Source organism: Crinia signifera, chromosome 7 (genome assembly GCF_055691185.1).
Source record: "Crinia signifera chromosome 7, ASM5569118v1, whole genome shotgun sequence".
NCBI classification, from domain to species: Eukaryota; Metazoa; Chordata; class Amphibia; order Anura; family Myobatrachidae; genus Crinia; species Crinia signifera.
Window position 1 is genome coordinate 112215032 of NC_139223.1, and position 16497 is coordinate 112231528.

Below are 16497 nucleotides of genomic sequence, written 5' to 3' on the forward strand. Positions count from 1 at the left end.
CGAAACGCGTAGGGTGATTTCAGGAAAATTGGCTCTAAATGGTATCAAGCACAGGACCAATGTGAAAATAGTGTATGAAACACCATCGGTTTTTATTGTTGTATGAAATAAACTTTATATTTTTTTTTATACTGATGTTAACTTATTCTTGGTGTAATTTCAGTGCACTTCTATACCATTTCTTCTTCATACATACATACATACATATAGATATATATATATATATAGATATATACACAGTATATATATACATATAGTACAGATGCCAACATAATAAAGTAAAAGGAGTGATGCTATGACCATCCCACTATTCATAAAGAGAAACCTATAACTGTGGTGCATTACACAGAATACTTAATCCATGATTCTGGTGCCAGCTGCGATAATTCAGTTTTACAAACACTTTTTCATTGGGAATAAGATAAATAAAATCGATCACAGAATGTGGAATTATACAGTAAGGATAGTGGAATACATGCTGTTTGCATAATAAAGCATGCTAGTTTACGTCATTTTGATCAAACCATTTAAGCTTGCAGGCCCCATAAAGCAGATCCCATTTTTGTGCAAGGTCAAATGTCACTCAGAATAAACATGGCAATCCCAATGATATTCTGATAGGCTGACTGGTATAATCTCCTTGTACTTTCCAAGTGGGAAAAAGATCAGCAAACTATGGTTCCTGAGAAATTGTAAGTGTAATTCTTGACCTCCTAACGAATGAATATGGTCAATAAATAAACTTTAAATACTTAACAGTATTCCTCAAATAGAGATTACTATAGGAAAGCCTGACCCATCATTAATGTACAGTGATTTAGCGGAGGAACATTTTGATAACAGCAAACTAAAATGCAAATATGCAGAGATGTAAAATAACCTCTTTATTACCCAAATATTCCTGACAATTCCTTCTTCACGCCACACAACAGAGGAGGAGCCAAAACATTCATACACCAATAAATAGTTGGATATTATGTAAAGGCAACATATTTAAAACCAAGAATGAAGCACAAATGATCATTGATATATTACAGTGCAAGATTAAGGTACAGTTAGGACATGTGCAGGATTGATATAAACCAGATATATTTTCAATAAATGTATTGATAATTGTACAAGAGTGAATGGATTCTAGGGAATAATGTAATTAAGGTAACCGCTGCACAGATCCAGAAGAAATACTGGTTTATTAAAAAAAATATATTTACAATAGCTCCAAAATCCAGGTCATTGGAAAAGGTCTGGGATCCCCTCTTGCAGACACAACGTATGGAGGGGGTCTCACCATATGCAAGCATTGCAGCATCAATGACGGATGATGGAATCTTTGCAGTTTTATAAAGATTTTACAAACTTTGGAGCCCAGTGTCAACTTAATCGGTCCTGCACACAATGATTATTCATAGATTATAGCGAACATATAAAAAGTTATAATACTATAATGCAGATGACAGATACTAGATGTGAGACCATTAAGTGTGGTCCTGATTGGTGCAGGGTTTCACCCCCATGTACTCTGGCCTCAGCAGTGTGCTTCCTTTGCAAATCCTGAACTTTAACCTCGAATTCAATCGGTTTGTAATTTCAATTTCTGAAACTTCATTCTCTTCTCCCCCTTGGTGAGTTTCGGTAGTTTCTTAGAGGTGGTTTTTACTTCCGGTAACTTCAGAACAATTTCACTGTCGCTGTCGTCTCCATCTTCTAAGCGGACAGATTTTCTCCTCTCCAGTACTGTTGGTGTGCACACTGGGGTTGGGTCCTGAAAAACAAAAATTTATTTATTACCCATTGGGCAGTATTCAATGAGGCCAATTTGCCATGTTTCATGGCGAATGTGCTTTTTTCACTTTGGAAGGTGATTTTCTTGAATCGCCCTATTCAACGTGCACTTTTCGCCGACAGTGAATGTGGGACAATTCACCGTCTGATACTCTCCGCAACTCGCTGTGGGTTTTCAATGTGATTCGCCATGAGTATTCAATGAGAAGATGGCGAATTGCTTTCTAAGTTTCTAAGTGATTTTCGCCGTGTGTCACCGTCTAGCAAATCGCCATCTTTTCATGGTGAAGTGGAATGTGAACTTTTAAAATAATGTTTGTTTTTTTTTTGGTGTAAAAAAAAAAAAAAAAAAAGTAATAAAAAAAAAAAAATCAGGAATTTTATTCTGAGAAGGGGCATGCTATTTTTATTCACGTGCTTACAGCACATAAATATATATTTAATTTTAAAAATAATATATATATTTTTTTTTTTTACACATAGTGCCAAGCATGGGGCCGGGAGCTGCTCATTACATATTCATATATTCACTGCTCCCAATCATTACATATGCACGATCGAGAGCAGTGAATACCCAGTCCCCTGCTGTCTCTCCCGGGATGCAGCCTCCCGAGGAGCCCAACTTCTCCCCCAGACAGGGGCAGGCAGGGAGACTTCCATCTCCCTGCCTGCCGCCGCCCTCAAGCTCCCTGCGGTGGGTTCACATTCGCCGTCAGGGGCAGCGAGCCCCTGCCCCATTGAATAGTGTGTCAGTGAGGGCTCCAGCCCTCCGCGACTGTGCAGCGAATCCTAAACAGGATTCGCTGCGCAGCACGATTTGGGTCATTGAATACTGCCCATTGTCTGGATCAGTCTGGAAATTCTTACTAGATCAGACATCACTCACCTGACTGTTGACTGAAATGTCAGCATCTGACACAGACTGTTTAGTCACTTTCTTGTGAGCAGCCTAAAAGAGAAGGTAAAATTATTGAAAGTAAAATCCCATTTTAGGGATGAGAGACTTATAAATATAAAGTAAATAAAATGTTTTAGACAGGTGAGGAAGAAATGCGGCAAAGTAAAAATGCATAAAAAAAAATAGAAATGTTAATAGTTTATTTATTATCTAAAACAATATTTGGTGGGACCGCCCTTCGCATTCAAATCATCATAAATTCTCAGCAAGGAGGTTGTTCCAAACATCTTAAGGTGCGTACACACGGGGGGAGATATATTGCTAGCAATATATTGCTGAGCAATATATTGCTCAGTGTCTTTTTTTCAACAAGCGACCAGAGATGGTCGCTGTTGAAAACAAACCTCTGCTGGGGGTGCCGCAGAGGTAATTATCTGGTCGCAGGCAGCGATTACAATGGGGCAGAAAACGGGAGCGCGCACCCGGCGATTTATGTTTTCCACTGCAGAATACATTTGGAGCCAGATGCCTCTCTGATAGTATTGCATGAAAGATAAGTACCTGACAATATTTCTCTGCATTAAGGCCACCATGAATCCAGGGTTGCCTAACCTCCCAGAATGGCCAGGAGGCTCCCGAAAATCGGGTCCTCTTTCCGGTCCCCGAGAAAGCTTGGTAAACCTCCCAAACCCTTGCTTAAATACTGCGATTCACAGCTTTTCGGGGAGGGGTTAATGAGGCAAATTGTGACATTTTACCACCGCCCCCTCCTCGAAGACCCATGAATAGCCTCTTTTTATTTTTGCTTAATTTCTCTGTGATTTAGCATGGCCTCATGGGTGGGAGGCATGTTTTGCCTGCATCCACCAGTTAACCATGTTGCCGATTCTGTTTTCTTCAGCAACTACTGTGGCCTTTTGGGTTCTTTTATGGCAGGCATAATTGAGGTTTTGTTAACCTGCTCCATTTTCCAATTTCCCAATGGTTAAGTTGTTTTCCCTTAACGTGAAGGGGCTCAATTCCCCCCAGAAGCGTAGACTAGCCCTCTCTACATTTCACCAATATAGAGCTAATATAGTTGCTCTTCCGGAGACACACTTCTCATCTGCAAACCGTATTTAAAGATCATAGATATCCTGTATGTTATACTGCTAATGGCCCAGCTAAACACAATGGAGTAGCCATGTTGTTTCACAAAAATACCCCTTTCACTTTACATTGACAGGTCTAATAGAGGACACCTTGGTTACTCTTGTTTCACTTTACGCCCCAAACTCCCATCAGGTCTCTTTTTTACGTGAAACTTTTGAAGAAATATATAAAGTATGACAAGGACTGCTTATGTTGATGGGCGATTTCAATCTAGTCCTTGACCCTAAGACTGATAGATCACAATCCCAAAATAGTCATACCTCCCCCCGGGATATGGGCCCCTCACTATCATTTAGGAAGTTGCTTGCAGTGTTTGACTTGTATGATGACTGGCGCACATCCCACCCTGAGGAGAGAGACTTCACTTTATTTTCCTCTGTACACAATAGCTACTCCAGAATTGATTTTATCTTCTTGGATAAAATTGCCCTCCAATACACTAAGAATTAAAATCCTCCCCATTACCTGGTCTGACCATGCCCCCATCCTATGGACTTGGGATACGGGTTGCCGTTACCCTTTTACTCACCCTTGGAGACTCCCTGATTATCAACTCTCAAATCTGACCCCTAGACTCTGGGTGCCCTCACAGACTCTGAAGTAGTATATGAAGACTAACTCCCCAGAGGGCACCTCTATACAGAAGCGTGCCCAGCTTAAAGCTTGCTCTCATAAAACTCAGTCTGATGCTGACATGTGTGGAAACGTAAGCCCCCCTGATTAGCTTATACTCTCATGACCCACTCTCGGCCACAAGGTGGTCTCTCCCTTCCTGATTTGAATAGATACCATGAAGCAGCCTTACCCTCAAAAATTATGTGATGTGTCTTCCACCTCACTCTAAGCCTTGCGTTGACCTGAAATATTACCAGCTTTCATTGTTTTCCACTCGCTGATCTTCTGTGGTTACCCCGACAACTTCAACCTAATTCCCCTCAGTACCCTGCTTCTGTTCTTGACACCTTGAGAGTATGGGACCTTAGACACTCTAGCCATTTTGATTGTACCCTCCCTACTAGGAATGTATCCCTTAGGGCCTCAGATATGTTATTGCCTCACCTTCATATCTCCTATTGGAAAAGCCTGGGTATTGACTCCCCCACAGGCCTCTTTTCACAATCCTCTCTTCTATCAATCTCTGACCTTAGAGAAAAGTTTCCCTTGGGCCCTTCAGCTTGGTTTTATTACTTTCAACTTAAACGTTGGGTAGAAAAGGTGGGTGGAGTGCCTAAGTCTTTCCATGCCCCCCCTAACCATATTTTGAAAATATTAACTACAGCTTCATCAAGTGGTGCCATATCCTTTTGGCATGACTTAGTGGCCCCTCCGGATTAGCTAGTTAAGTCCCCTGCTCAACTGAATTGGGAGAATGGCCTCCACCGCACCTTTACTCTCAAACAATGGGACACTATCCATCGGTTTACCTCTCTAAATGTACCAATGATGCTGAAATGCATGTTACATTACTCCATAGATTGTACATTACCCCAGCTAAATGACATAAAATATGGCCTGCTACCTCTAAACCTTGCTGTATGGCATACCTTAAGTATGGCATCGATGGATTAACTCAATTTATGCCGATACATTCTGAATGGCTCTAATGTCCAACTGTCTATTTAAATTTGCAGCCACTGATGCCAAATAGTCGTTACAAAACTATATGACTTCACTAGGAAAATATTCTTTCTTGATGATATTTCTCATTTTAAGGAACAGGGTTGGATGGGACAGTATATATTATATTTATGTATTTAATACATTATTATTATATATATTTTTTTTTTTTTGTGTTGGGTGTATTTATATATATATTTTTTTTTTACAGTAACATTGTTCATTGTTATGATAACATTTAATTATCCATAATACCCCTTTCACATCGCAGACACGGTTTAAAAACCGGTATTTTAAAACGGTAATTAAAACGGGTCAGAGCCTTAACAGTGACCCAGATTACCGTTTTAAATACCGGTTAAGTGTCATTCACATAGCACTTGAAACGTTTCATCCAGAACACGTTTCAAGTGCTATGTGTGCCTTTTGCCTGTCATATGCTAAGAATTTGGGGTACAGGGGTCCTTTAACCCCTTGAGTGGTGGGTTTTACTGGGGCAGGACAAACCTACCAGGGCAGGTTTATCCTGCCCCAGCAAAACCCACCACAGAAAGCCAGAAGCAGCCCGCCCCCCTCGCCTCCGCTCCGGCATTAGTACGCCGGAGCTTCCTTGCTGCCTCTCTCCCCGAGTCCCCCCTGCCTAAGCCGCGGCGCCTGTCATATTTAGCAGTGACGTCGGCGGCAGGCTGGGGGATGTTCGCTGCTCGGAAGGACTCCGAGTCCCCCTTTGCTGCCAAGTAGCAGGACACTGAGCCCCGCAGCATGCTGACTCAGCAGCAGTCCCAGCGCACAGAGATCCCGGCTGCAGATTCATCGGGTGAGTGCAGAATCAGATTCATGTGATATACGGTGTATATATGGCGTATGTAGCGGGGGCTAGCACCATGGTAAGGTGACCCAGTGACAGGTATCATTAGCAGGGTGACGTCAGCAGCACTCGGTGACGTCAGCAGCACTCTGTGCTCGCCCTAAGCAGCATCTGTCTGCATAAGGCTGTACTGTAGTGGTTAATGGAGCTGCCATGTTTACATGTTGCCTTATAATGTGACAGGAGACTGGCCTGGCATCTCCCCTTTAGCCGTCTGTCTGCCTAACTACCACTCTACTGTCTGTGTACTGTAAAAAATGAGTGACAGGCTGTCGGACGGGCTGGGCTGGCTGGCGGGCGGGTCAGAGAAGCTCCGGCGTACCGATCGCCGGAGCACAGGTACAGGGGGGGGGACAACGACTGGGGGGACAGAAGCTGGTCACGGGGGTGTCCCGTAGAGGTGCTGCGCCAGTGGTGCACACCTGGACACCACTGGCGCGCACCTATTGTATAGCAGTGGGATTGTGTGTCCTGTGTGACATATAGGAGGGGAGGGGGCGCCACAAATTGTGCTTGTGCTTGTGTTGTTTGCCTGAAATACCGTTTCAGACAAACTGTACACATTCACATTGCACAAAAAACGGCAAGGAACCGTGTAGGACTCTGCTTTTTACACGGTTCGAAATGCCAGTTAAATTGAAACGGTAAATCGGCTGTGGTGCATTCACAGTGCAGCCTTAAACGTTTTAAAAAGGGAAAAAAACGGCAATATACCGTTTTAAAAGTGCGATGTGAAAGGGGTATAAGATAACTATTCTTGATGTTTTTGTTTATTATTCCTTTTTGAAATGTAAATGCCTTTCTTTAAAATGATAAAATTACTCTATTGAAAAAAAAACCTTGCTGGCCCCTCTGCAGCCACGAAGTTACTATTTTGTGCATGTTTTTTGGGATTGCCCTATTATACAGTCTTTTTGGCTTAAAGGGTTTACCCTCATCTCTGAAGTCCTCGGTCTCACACAATCTCCGGACCCCTCTGTGGCTCTATTACATTGGTATCCTAGCTCAGAACCCCAGTCTGCCCGCTATGTTTTAGGCCATATCCTACTATCTGCCAGAGCCACTATTGCCCAACACTGGAAATCCCTTTTCATACGCCCATTTGCCAAAGTAGTCTCTAAAACTCAATTTAATTTTGAAATGGAGACCAAAGGTGTCTCTACTCCACAGTACTCTCTTCTCCTGTTATGAAATGGCTCCCATGGCATGTCTATGTCAGAGGGAAAGGGAGCTCCATCAACACATACCATGTCAGTCTCAGCCTTCTCCTTTCAATTTAAACGAGTCTCCTTCAACGGCCTCTGATGTCTAACATATTTGATGTACTTTGCTTAGCTTACCTCCTTTGTCTTTTTCTTTGTTATTACTTTAAATCATCAATACCTATGTACGCCCTGCTCTCTCAATCCCCACTCCCCTTCCCCTTTGTTATCCCCCTTTTTTTTTTTTGCTTACCCCCTTGTTATTACTATGACAATTTGAAATAATGGTCCTGTGCATTTGCTCCTTTGGAGATATGAACCTGTAATTTACTGTTGACAAATTGTACTCCTGTCTTGAAAAAGGTCATAAATGTGACAGGAACGTCCATGGAAACTTTTTAAACCATTAAAATCTCTAGACTACTTCTGGCTGTGGTGAGTGCCCTTCTGTCTTTCTGGATTATATTACTCTGGAATGCTTTCCAGCTCGGAGCACCCCAAATCATTATGACTTTCGCATAGTTTGCACTTTGTACCCCATAATGCCGTACAATTGGCATTTTGGGAATTGTTCTTCTCCCAGTTTAATTTGACTGATCTCTGCATGTGATCAGCTGCAGCACTGACACATGCTCCAGAGCATTCTGCATATGGGGGATATGGGTATATGCCCATGTGGAGGACATGGTGGTGAAGGGGGCTATTAGAATGGGAACTAACACCAGTTGGGGATGGGTGAGAGGAAGCTAAATGATGCTTGAAGAGTGGTTTAGAACACATGGATGTTTTTATGCTACTAAGGAGGTACTATTAGGAGTTGAGACCACTGTGGGGGTGGTCTATTGCTAATGAAGGGTGGGAAAGTAATGTTGTAAATTGGGCCTTATGGACATTAGGAAGGGGTGATATAAAACACCCATAGATATAGATGTCAAAGAAGAAGACAAGAGGGGTGCTCCATAGTGAACAATTTATTAAAAAGGCATCACAGTGCACACAGCTAAAAGCATAGTAATGCTCGTACTAAATATACAACAGCTGTGGGCTGGATACCACAACAGCCAAATTAATGTTACCAAGCCGTCTCCTACAGAGGTCTAGGGGACTGCTGGGGATTACGGACCCTCGCTGAAATCACCGCGGCTGGAGCAGCGTGTCAGAGACCCATCCAGGAACAGATGCAAGTTCAAGCTGCAAATGTCACCAAGCCACGGACTAACGTGTTTCTTAATATAACTTTGTCTTGTGGTATCCAGCCCAGAGCCGTTTTATCTTTGGTACTAGCATTAATATACTTTTAGCCGTGTGCACTCGGATGCCTTTTTAATAAATTGTTTATGCTCTATGGCGCGCCGCTCCTACAATAGCTAAAGGAGTCCTAAACCAACTAAAGGCCAGATTAGTATGGATGACTAGCAGAAAAGAGATGTGGAAACAGACACATGAATATACCCCTCCACATGTAACTTCTCATGCAGCCTTCCCAGATAGATGCAAATCAGACACTCACAAATCCTGGGAAGTCGTAGTCTATGCCTTTCTCTGCTAAACGCTTCCTTAGCTTTTTCTCTTTGTCCAGCATTCTCTGTGACATCCTATTTGCCTGCTGGATGCTCCGGGGTTTGTTATAGCGTTTTACGGCTGGCAGTATTGGTTTCTTGAACTTGGCATCACACCCTATAAAGAGTCTGGGATGGACTTTTTCTGAAGGAATAAAGTCACCTGGTCAAATGGAGAATAAGGATTTTTAATAAACAATAAACAAAGTATAATAATCATCTATTACAGAGATCCTCAAGCAGCAGTTACATTTAAGGGCTTTCTTGCCCAGGCCACTACTTACATTTTAGCAGCCTCTCACAGAAGAGATAATTGTTCATTGTGTCCGCAACAATTTTAGCAACGTCGCTGCATTCAAACTCCACATATGCATATCCTTTACTGGCACCGGTCTGCAAAACAGGAGACGTTAGACATTCTAACCTCCCCTTACTTCCTGCAGCCAGACCTCCTCCTCCCGCAGCCTAATCCTAATACCCCTTTCACATCGCAACTAATTACCGGGCACAAGCCGGTTTGACCCGGTAATTAGCGTGAACCGGCATTTTGTGATGTGAAAGCAGTGTAACAGTACCCCCTTGGTGCTTAACCCATCCCACATGCTGACACACCCTCCCCATTGCCAAACTAACTAGCCCCAACAAACTTTCGATCAGGAATTCCAGCCACCAGGACGCATACTATAATATAATCATGGTACCACCATAATGCAATTTTTGGTTTGTAACCCGCATCTTGCTAGCTTAACCCTCCCTGAGTCTAAGCAGAGGCATAAAATCAAGATTTTTACCTTCTTGCTTCTTGAGAGACGCAGCCTAGTCACCGTCCCAAATTGGCTGAAGTATGTTGTAAGCTGTGGCTCAAACAGAGCCCGAGGAATGTGCCCAATGTAGACAACACCGGGAGAAAGAGCCTCCACCTGAAAAGAGAAGAAGCTGTTATTTTACTTAAATAATGAAAAACCATAGTAAAAACCAAAAACCATAACTGGCTACAAGCCGTATTAGCTAGTCCATCTCCTCTCTCCAGGGACATCCTTTGCTCTGCACCCTTCCTTTGGAACCAGCACTGTGCCTTTCTCAACTCCCATTTTATATGCTCCTCCCCTTTATGTGTTTCTTTGATACATGTCAGCATTTCCTATTGCCCAAATAGTGGCAATAAGAAACTAGCAAGTCTAAACCTCAATTAACAATAAATGTACCCTTCAAGTGTATATATATTTCTTCTCATAAGCCATTATCTGCATTCCCCATAGTGTCCTCTGTTTATATATGTAGATAAAAAAAAATACTGTCTTGTACCTGTACTCCTTCAGCTGTGCTGCTATAATCGCGAGTCATTTTAAACAACCAGTGAGCACATCTGTGCTCATACACCATTTACACACCTGCCGTCCATAGTAGTGTTCCCGCTAGCCTGTTTTTTAAAGGGCAAAATGCGCCCTGCTCCTCTAGCAGCAGACCTCTAAAAGAGCCTGGTGCCTGCCCTGATGGTGTGCATGGGGAAGCCCAGTGCTGCTGTACACGGTGATGCCAGGCACTTTCCCGGCAGCACAGCAACTTCGGCAGGGCCCGCCCCCTTTAGTGATGGCGGGCCCGCCCCTTTTCATGACATCAGCGGGCCCGGTCCACCCCTCTTGCGCTGCCCCGTCCGCACAAAATACATAGGATTGCATGGGTACAAACACTGATTCAGACATAGCTAGTTGCAAACACAATGCGGCCACACGTGCGTGTGTGTGGGTAAGTTGACAGACTGTAGGTAGTGCGGTGGGACATAGTTACCCGGAGATGACATTTCAGCAATGTAGAGTCAAAATGGAATAAGATTTTGTGCCCCACAAAAATAAATATATATTATTATTATTAACAGCTTCTTATATAGCGCAAACATATTCCGCAGCGCTTTACAGAGAATATTTGAACATTCACATCAGTCCCTGCCCCAGTGGAGCTTAGGTACTTGTTTCCTAGCGCGGAGCCCATCGCAGCGATGTTATGCGATGGCAGCCAATGTTATACAATATTAAATTGTATACCATCGTATTGTATGCTATATACAAAGGTATACGATTTAAAATTGTATAAGCACCCTAATGAGTGTTTTCAATGTTAAATGTGCCCCCTATAAGATAATTAATTGTATAAGCACCGTAATGGGTGCTTACAACGTTAAAAGCACCCCCACACCATCCCCACTATCAACGCCAACCCGAAGCGTGGCGAGTGCAGCGGTACGCGTCCTCCGACCTTTTCATACCCCCACTATCCACGTCGGCGTGGAGTTGATTTTATATAGTGTGGCGAGCGCAGCGAGCCCGAAACATGGCGAGCGCAGCGAGCGGACGTAGAATACATGTAAAGTAATACGCATCCGCTCGCCACACTATATAAAATAAACTCCACGCCGACGTGGATAGTGGGGGTATGAAAAGGTCGGAGGACGTGTACCGCTGCGCTCGCCACGCTTCGGGTTGGCGTTGATAGTGGGGGTGCATTTAACATTGTAAGCACCCATTAGGGTGCTTATACAATTAAAAAACGTATAGGGGCTTATACAATTTAAAAATCGCATCACATGCGGGCATATGGCATGCCATGCGATGCAATGCGATGTCATACAACTTAATATCATGGGCGCCGTGCTAGGAAACAAGTACCGGAGCTTACAATCTATATTCCCTACCACATGTCCACGCACACACAGACATTCTAGGGTTAATTTATACACACACATACACTGAAATCATGAGACCAATACCGCACACACTAACATCCAAAATCGGGGAGTGCTGTAACCAATATATGTTGTAATGCAAAATAGCATTTAGGGATCCAGCAACATCTCAATGAAAAAGTGCATGTTTTGGTACTTGTTTCCTAGCACGGCACCCATCGCATACCTTAATTAGTGGTACGCGATGGGACCCGATTTTCGGGTCCTAAGAGCCGCACTGTACAATTTTGAAATCGCATGCGATCAAAACGATGATTTAATTGTACATGCACCCTGATGGGTGATTAGTATGTTATATGTACCCCCATCGTTAACGCCAACCCGAAGCGTGGTGAGCGCAGCGAGTCCGCGAGTGGCGGCACGCGTCCTCCGACCTTTTCATACCCCCACTATCCATGCCGGCGTGGAGTTGATTTTATATAGTGCAACGAGCGAATCGAGCCAGAAGCGTGGCGAGCCCCGCGAGGGGATACAGAATACATGTGAAGTTATCCGCGTGCGCTCACCACGCTTTGGGCTCGGTGGCTCGCCACACTATATAAATTCAACTGCACGCCGAAGTGGATAGTGGGGGTATGAAAAGGTCGGAGGACGCATACCGCCGCTAGCCACGCTTCGGGTTGGCGTTTATAGTGGCGGTGGCGTTAACAATGGGGATGCATATAACATCCTAATCACCCATCAGGGTACATGTACAATGAAATCATCGTTTTGATGGCATCACATGCGATGCCATCAAAACGATGTAATAAGATTAAAATCGTGGGCGCCGTGCTAGAAAACAAGTACCCATGTTTTTTTATATTTTGCAAAAAAAGGCATAAGGGCAATCAGACAGAACTTTTAGCAGCAACAATTGGCATTCTTATGCTTTAAAAAGTATCAACCCTTCAGGAATCACATTGGCGCTGACAGCTGTTTCGGTGCGTGTTACCGCACCTTAGTCATGGGCCCCACTCTCCGACATGTTCACTCTGGACTCTCCGACATGTTCACTCTGCTACCCACGAGTCTGGGCCCATGACTAAGGTGCGGTAACACGCACCGAAACAGCTGTCAGCGCCAATGTGATTCCTGAAGGGTTGATACTTTTTAAAGCATAAGAATGCCAATTGTTTCTGCTATAAGATGCTAAGTATTTTTCCCTTGGTTTTTTATCTGTCTGATTGCACTTATGCCTCTTTTTGCTAAATATTACATGCACTTTTACATTGAGAGATAGATATATATATATATATATATATATAGATAGATATATAGATAGATAGATAGAGAGAGAGAGATATATATATATATATATATATATATATATATATATATATATATATATATATATATATATATATATATATATATATATATATATATATACACACAAATACAGGGACTCAACACTCTCCATAATGAACTAACTCACCTTAGTATACAATTAATCAAATAAATAATGGGGTTTTAGTTCATGAATTGATCAATGCATTTAAGCTTGCAGCCCATCGCCAAGGGACCCCATTTCACTGCAAGTCCTACACTAGCATTTGTTTCTCAAGAGCCTGCCAACACATCATAGCTAAAGTGGTCCACTTTAGCTATGATGTGTCGGCAGTTGGCAGGCTCTTGAGAAACAAATGCTAGTGTAGGACTTGCAGTGAAATGGGGTCCCTTGGCGAATTGATTAATTGTATACTAAGGTGAGTTAGTTCATTATGGAGAGTGTTGAGTCCCTGTATTTGTATTTATTAAAGCATGTGGTCACAGGCCACTTTCACCCCAACCTGGGAATGGCGAGTGCTGTTTGCACCCCATTCGCAGGGATGGCGAGTGTTGTGGTACTCTGTATGTGTGTGTGTGTATATATATATATATATATATATATATATATATATATATATATATATATATATTCCTCCCCCCCCCAAAGAACCAGGGCACTCACCAGACAGATGGCTTAAGTCCTTTCATTATCTTATCCAAGGAAAAAAATCTACATGATTTTTTTTCTTGGTTAATAAAAGGACTTTAAAGCTGCCCATACACGCTGCTTTGTGGGCGTGCTGTACTAGCACAGATCACATTGCATTGCATGTTCATCCGTTGTGCATGCAATTTGATGAAAACTAAGTACAAAAAGTATGTGCTTGCACATACTTTTTGTACTTAGGTTTCATCAAATTGCATGCACAACGGATGAACATGCAATGCAATGCAATCTGTGCTAGTACAGCACGGAAAGCACGCCCTCATAGCAGCGTGTATGGGCTGCTTAAGCCATCTGTCTGGTGAGTGCCCCCTGGTTCTTTGGAAATTGGACCATATGTATGATATGTGTCTGATTGGAGTACCACAACAGAGGATAACCGTGAGTGCTATAGACACCTCCCCCCGATGCAGAAATTAGCACACAGCAAGCTCACTTACAAAAAACAATGCTGCCTGATTAAGAGCTAGTAAGGCTTCAACCATAGTGTGATTTTCTTTTGTAAGTAAGCACGCTGTGTGCCAACTTCTGGATTGGTGTGTGGATTTTTATTTGTGCATTACAGCACTGATTGCTATGAAGGAGAGTGCCGGCCGTATTGACGTGTGTGTACACAAGGACAGGAGAGAAACACACTCTACATATGCAACTTGTGGGTGCAGGGTCAGACAATTATGTATATGCACTGTATAACATCCAGCGGTGATTGTGGCCTCTAATATCCACAGAAGACCAGCACTCCCATTATTAATGCACTTAAAATGTAATGCTGAAAAAGCAATAACAGTGTTAACACTGAAAATTCATTTAAAAGGCATTAGTTAGTTCAACATGAGACTGCAGGGAAAAACACAATTTCTTTCCAAATATCTATCCAACAGACACACAAAATGCAGGCCAAATATGGACAAACCTAACGACACGTATACATGCTGTAGTTATACACCCATGTACGCTCGCACACGTAAGAAAGGGTACCTGCGCTGTCTTTCGCATATTCTGTACTTTCTTCTTAAACTGATTGTGCAGTTCGGGGTCCAAAGAGAGCAGGGGAGCACCAGAGCTCGCGTGTTCCGGACTCTCCGACATGTTCACTGATCTGCTACCCACGAGTCTGCAACAGGAACACGTGGATCTCACCCTGGAACAGCGCCACGCAGCGACCGGAGGAATCTGCGCCCACTGCCGGGACACAGCGCCACACCTGGCTGTTATTCTGCATAGCTACGCCACTAAACGCAATCAGCGACACCTGGTGACAATCCTGGAGAACTACACCAACACATGCAATAAGCGATACCTTGTGGCATTCCTACAGAATTACACCAACACATGCATTAAGTGACACCTGGTGGCAATCCTCGAGAACTACACCAACACATGCAATAAGCGACACCTTGTGGCATTCCTAGAGAACTACACCAACACATGCAATAAGCGACACCTTGTTGCAATCCTGGAGAACTACACCAACACATGCAATAAGCGACACCTTGTGGCATTCGTACATAATTACACCAACACATGCAATTAGCGACACCTTGTGGCAATCCTGGAGAACTACACCAACACATGCAATAAGCGACACCTTGTGGCATTCCTACAGAACTACACCAACACATGCAATAAGCGACACCTGCTGGGAATCCTGCAGAACTACACCAACACATGAAATAAGCGACACCTGTTGGCAATCCCGCAGAACTACACCAACAAATGCAATAAGCGACACCTGTTGGCAATCCTGCAGAACTACACCAACACATGCAATTGACGACACCTGTTGGCAATCCTGCAGAACTACACAAACAAATGCAAGAAGCGACACCTGGCGGCAATCCTGCAGAACTACATTGATAAATGCAATGAGTGACACCTGGTGGCAATTCTGCAGAACTGCACCACCAAGCGCAATGCGCGACACCTGGTGGAGATATGGCAGAACTACATCACCAAGAGCATTGACGGACATCCTGAACGTTGAGCGACAGAGCAGACTAAGCGACAAGACATATCTGCAGTTCTTTTTTTTTTATATATATTTTTACATAACGGCGATAAGGATATTTTTTAACTACCTTATTTTGCTCAGCCGTATAGAATTCTACGTATTTATTGATAATCTCACGCAGGTGTAACCGGTGGTGACTGTCATGTTGTTGTGTTCGTATAACAGTGGCCGCACATTTGCGCTTTCCTCCTTTTACCATACCATATGCCTCCTTATACCATCCTGTGCCTGCCAATACTACAGGAGCCGGCACACCGGTCGCTTACAGCCCCAGCCACACAGTACCAGGAGCCACAGACATGGTCTTATGGCATCAGAAGGTAGTTCAGCTGCAATGGTCATGGAACTAGCCACGGGCTAGTTCGGGCTGATGTAATAATCGCTTATCCGCCCATATTATTCTTAAAGCTGGTGCTTGCCAGGGGGTGCGATATTTCCGCTCTCCGCTAGATGGCGGCCGATCCTGGATACTGAATACATAACGTTATTGTCAGCGGATGCGCCCAGAACCGGACACCAGGCGGAGACCTCTGAGTCGCTGGGTCTTTCTGACGGAGACTGCTCGATGTCTATCTACTTACCCGTGCTCACTGGTCAGTTATATCGCCATATGGCTTATACTGTCACTCTGCACTGTCATGTCGCGACAGCGCACGGAGCAGTTTGGCTATCTACATTCTTCTAACTAGTACA

The 16497-nt window shown here is 43.5% G+C and overlaps 2 protein-coding genes across 7 annotated transcripts in view; one reads left to right on the forward strand and one right to left on the reverse strand.

Annotated features, from left to right (window-relative positions):
• Positions 1-869: 869 nt before the first annotated feature.
• Positions 870-16018, reverse strand: NIFK (nucleolar protein interacting with the FHA domain of MKI67). The gene is made up of 7 exons (XM_083153644.1): positions 15872-16018; positions 14772-14975; positions 9870-9998; positions 9363-9471; positions 9030-9241; positions 2669-2731; positions 870-1762 (listed from the first exon to the last, which is right to left on the reverse strand). Exons 1-7 carry the CDS (start codon positions 16001-16003, stop codon positions 1571-1573), a joined length of 1041 nt encoding a protein of 346 aa, XP_083009770.1. The 5' UTR covers positions 16004-16018; the 3' UTR covers positions 870-1570.
• LOC146020476 (leucine-zipper-like transcriptional regulator 1 homolog) overlaps positions 15751-16497 on the forward strand; it is a 49206-nt gene continuing 48459 nt past the window's right edge. For 5 of the 6 annotated variants that reach the window (XM_083153643.1, XM_083153638.1, XM_083153639.1 and 2 more), the window contains exon 1: positions 15752-16397. The gene's annotated coding sequence lies outside the window, so the exon portion shown is untranslated. Of the gene's footprint in view, positions 16398-16497 lie in introns of all 6 variants that reach the window. The other variant, XM_083153642.1, reaches the window with a different exon arrangement.

What these genes read in the sequence shown, in the direction of transcription:
- NIFK (XM_083153644.1), bottom strand. Translation starts at nt 16,003, where the DNA reads ATGGTAAAAGGAGGAAAGCGCAAATGTGCGGCCACTGTTATACGAACA. An exon ending in ATATGCGAAAGACAGCGCAG is followed by an intron (nt 9,999 to 14,771) that starts GTACCCTTTCTT and finishes TTCTCTTTTCAG; the next exon opens with GTGGAGGCTCTTTCTCCCGG. An exon ending in ACTACGACTTCCCAGGATTT is followed by an intron (nt 2,732 to 9,029) that starts GTGAGTGTCTGA and finishes CTTCTCTTTTAG; the next exon opens with GCTGCTCACAAGAAAGTGAC.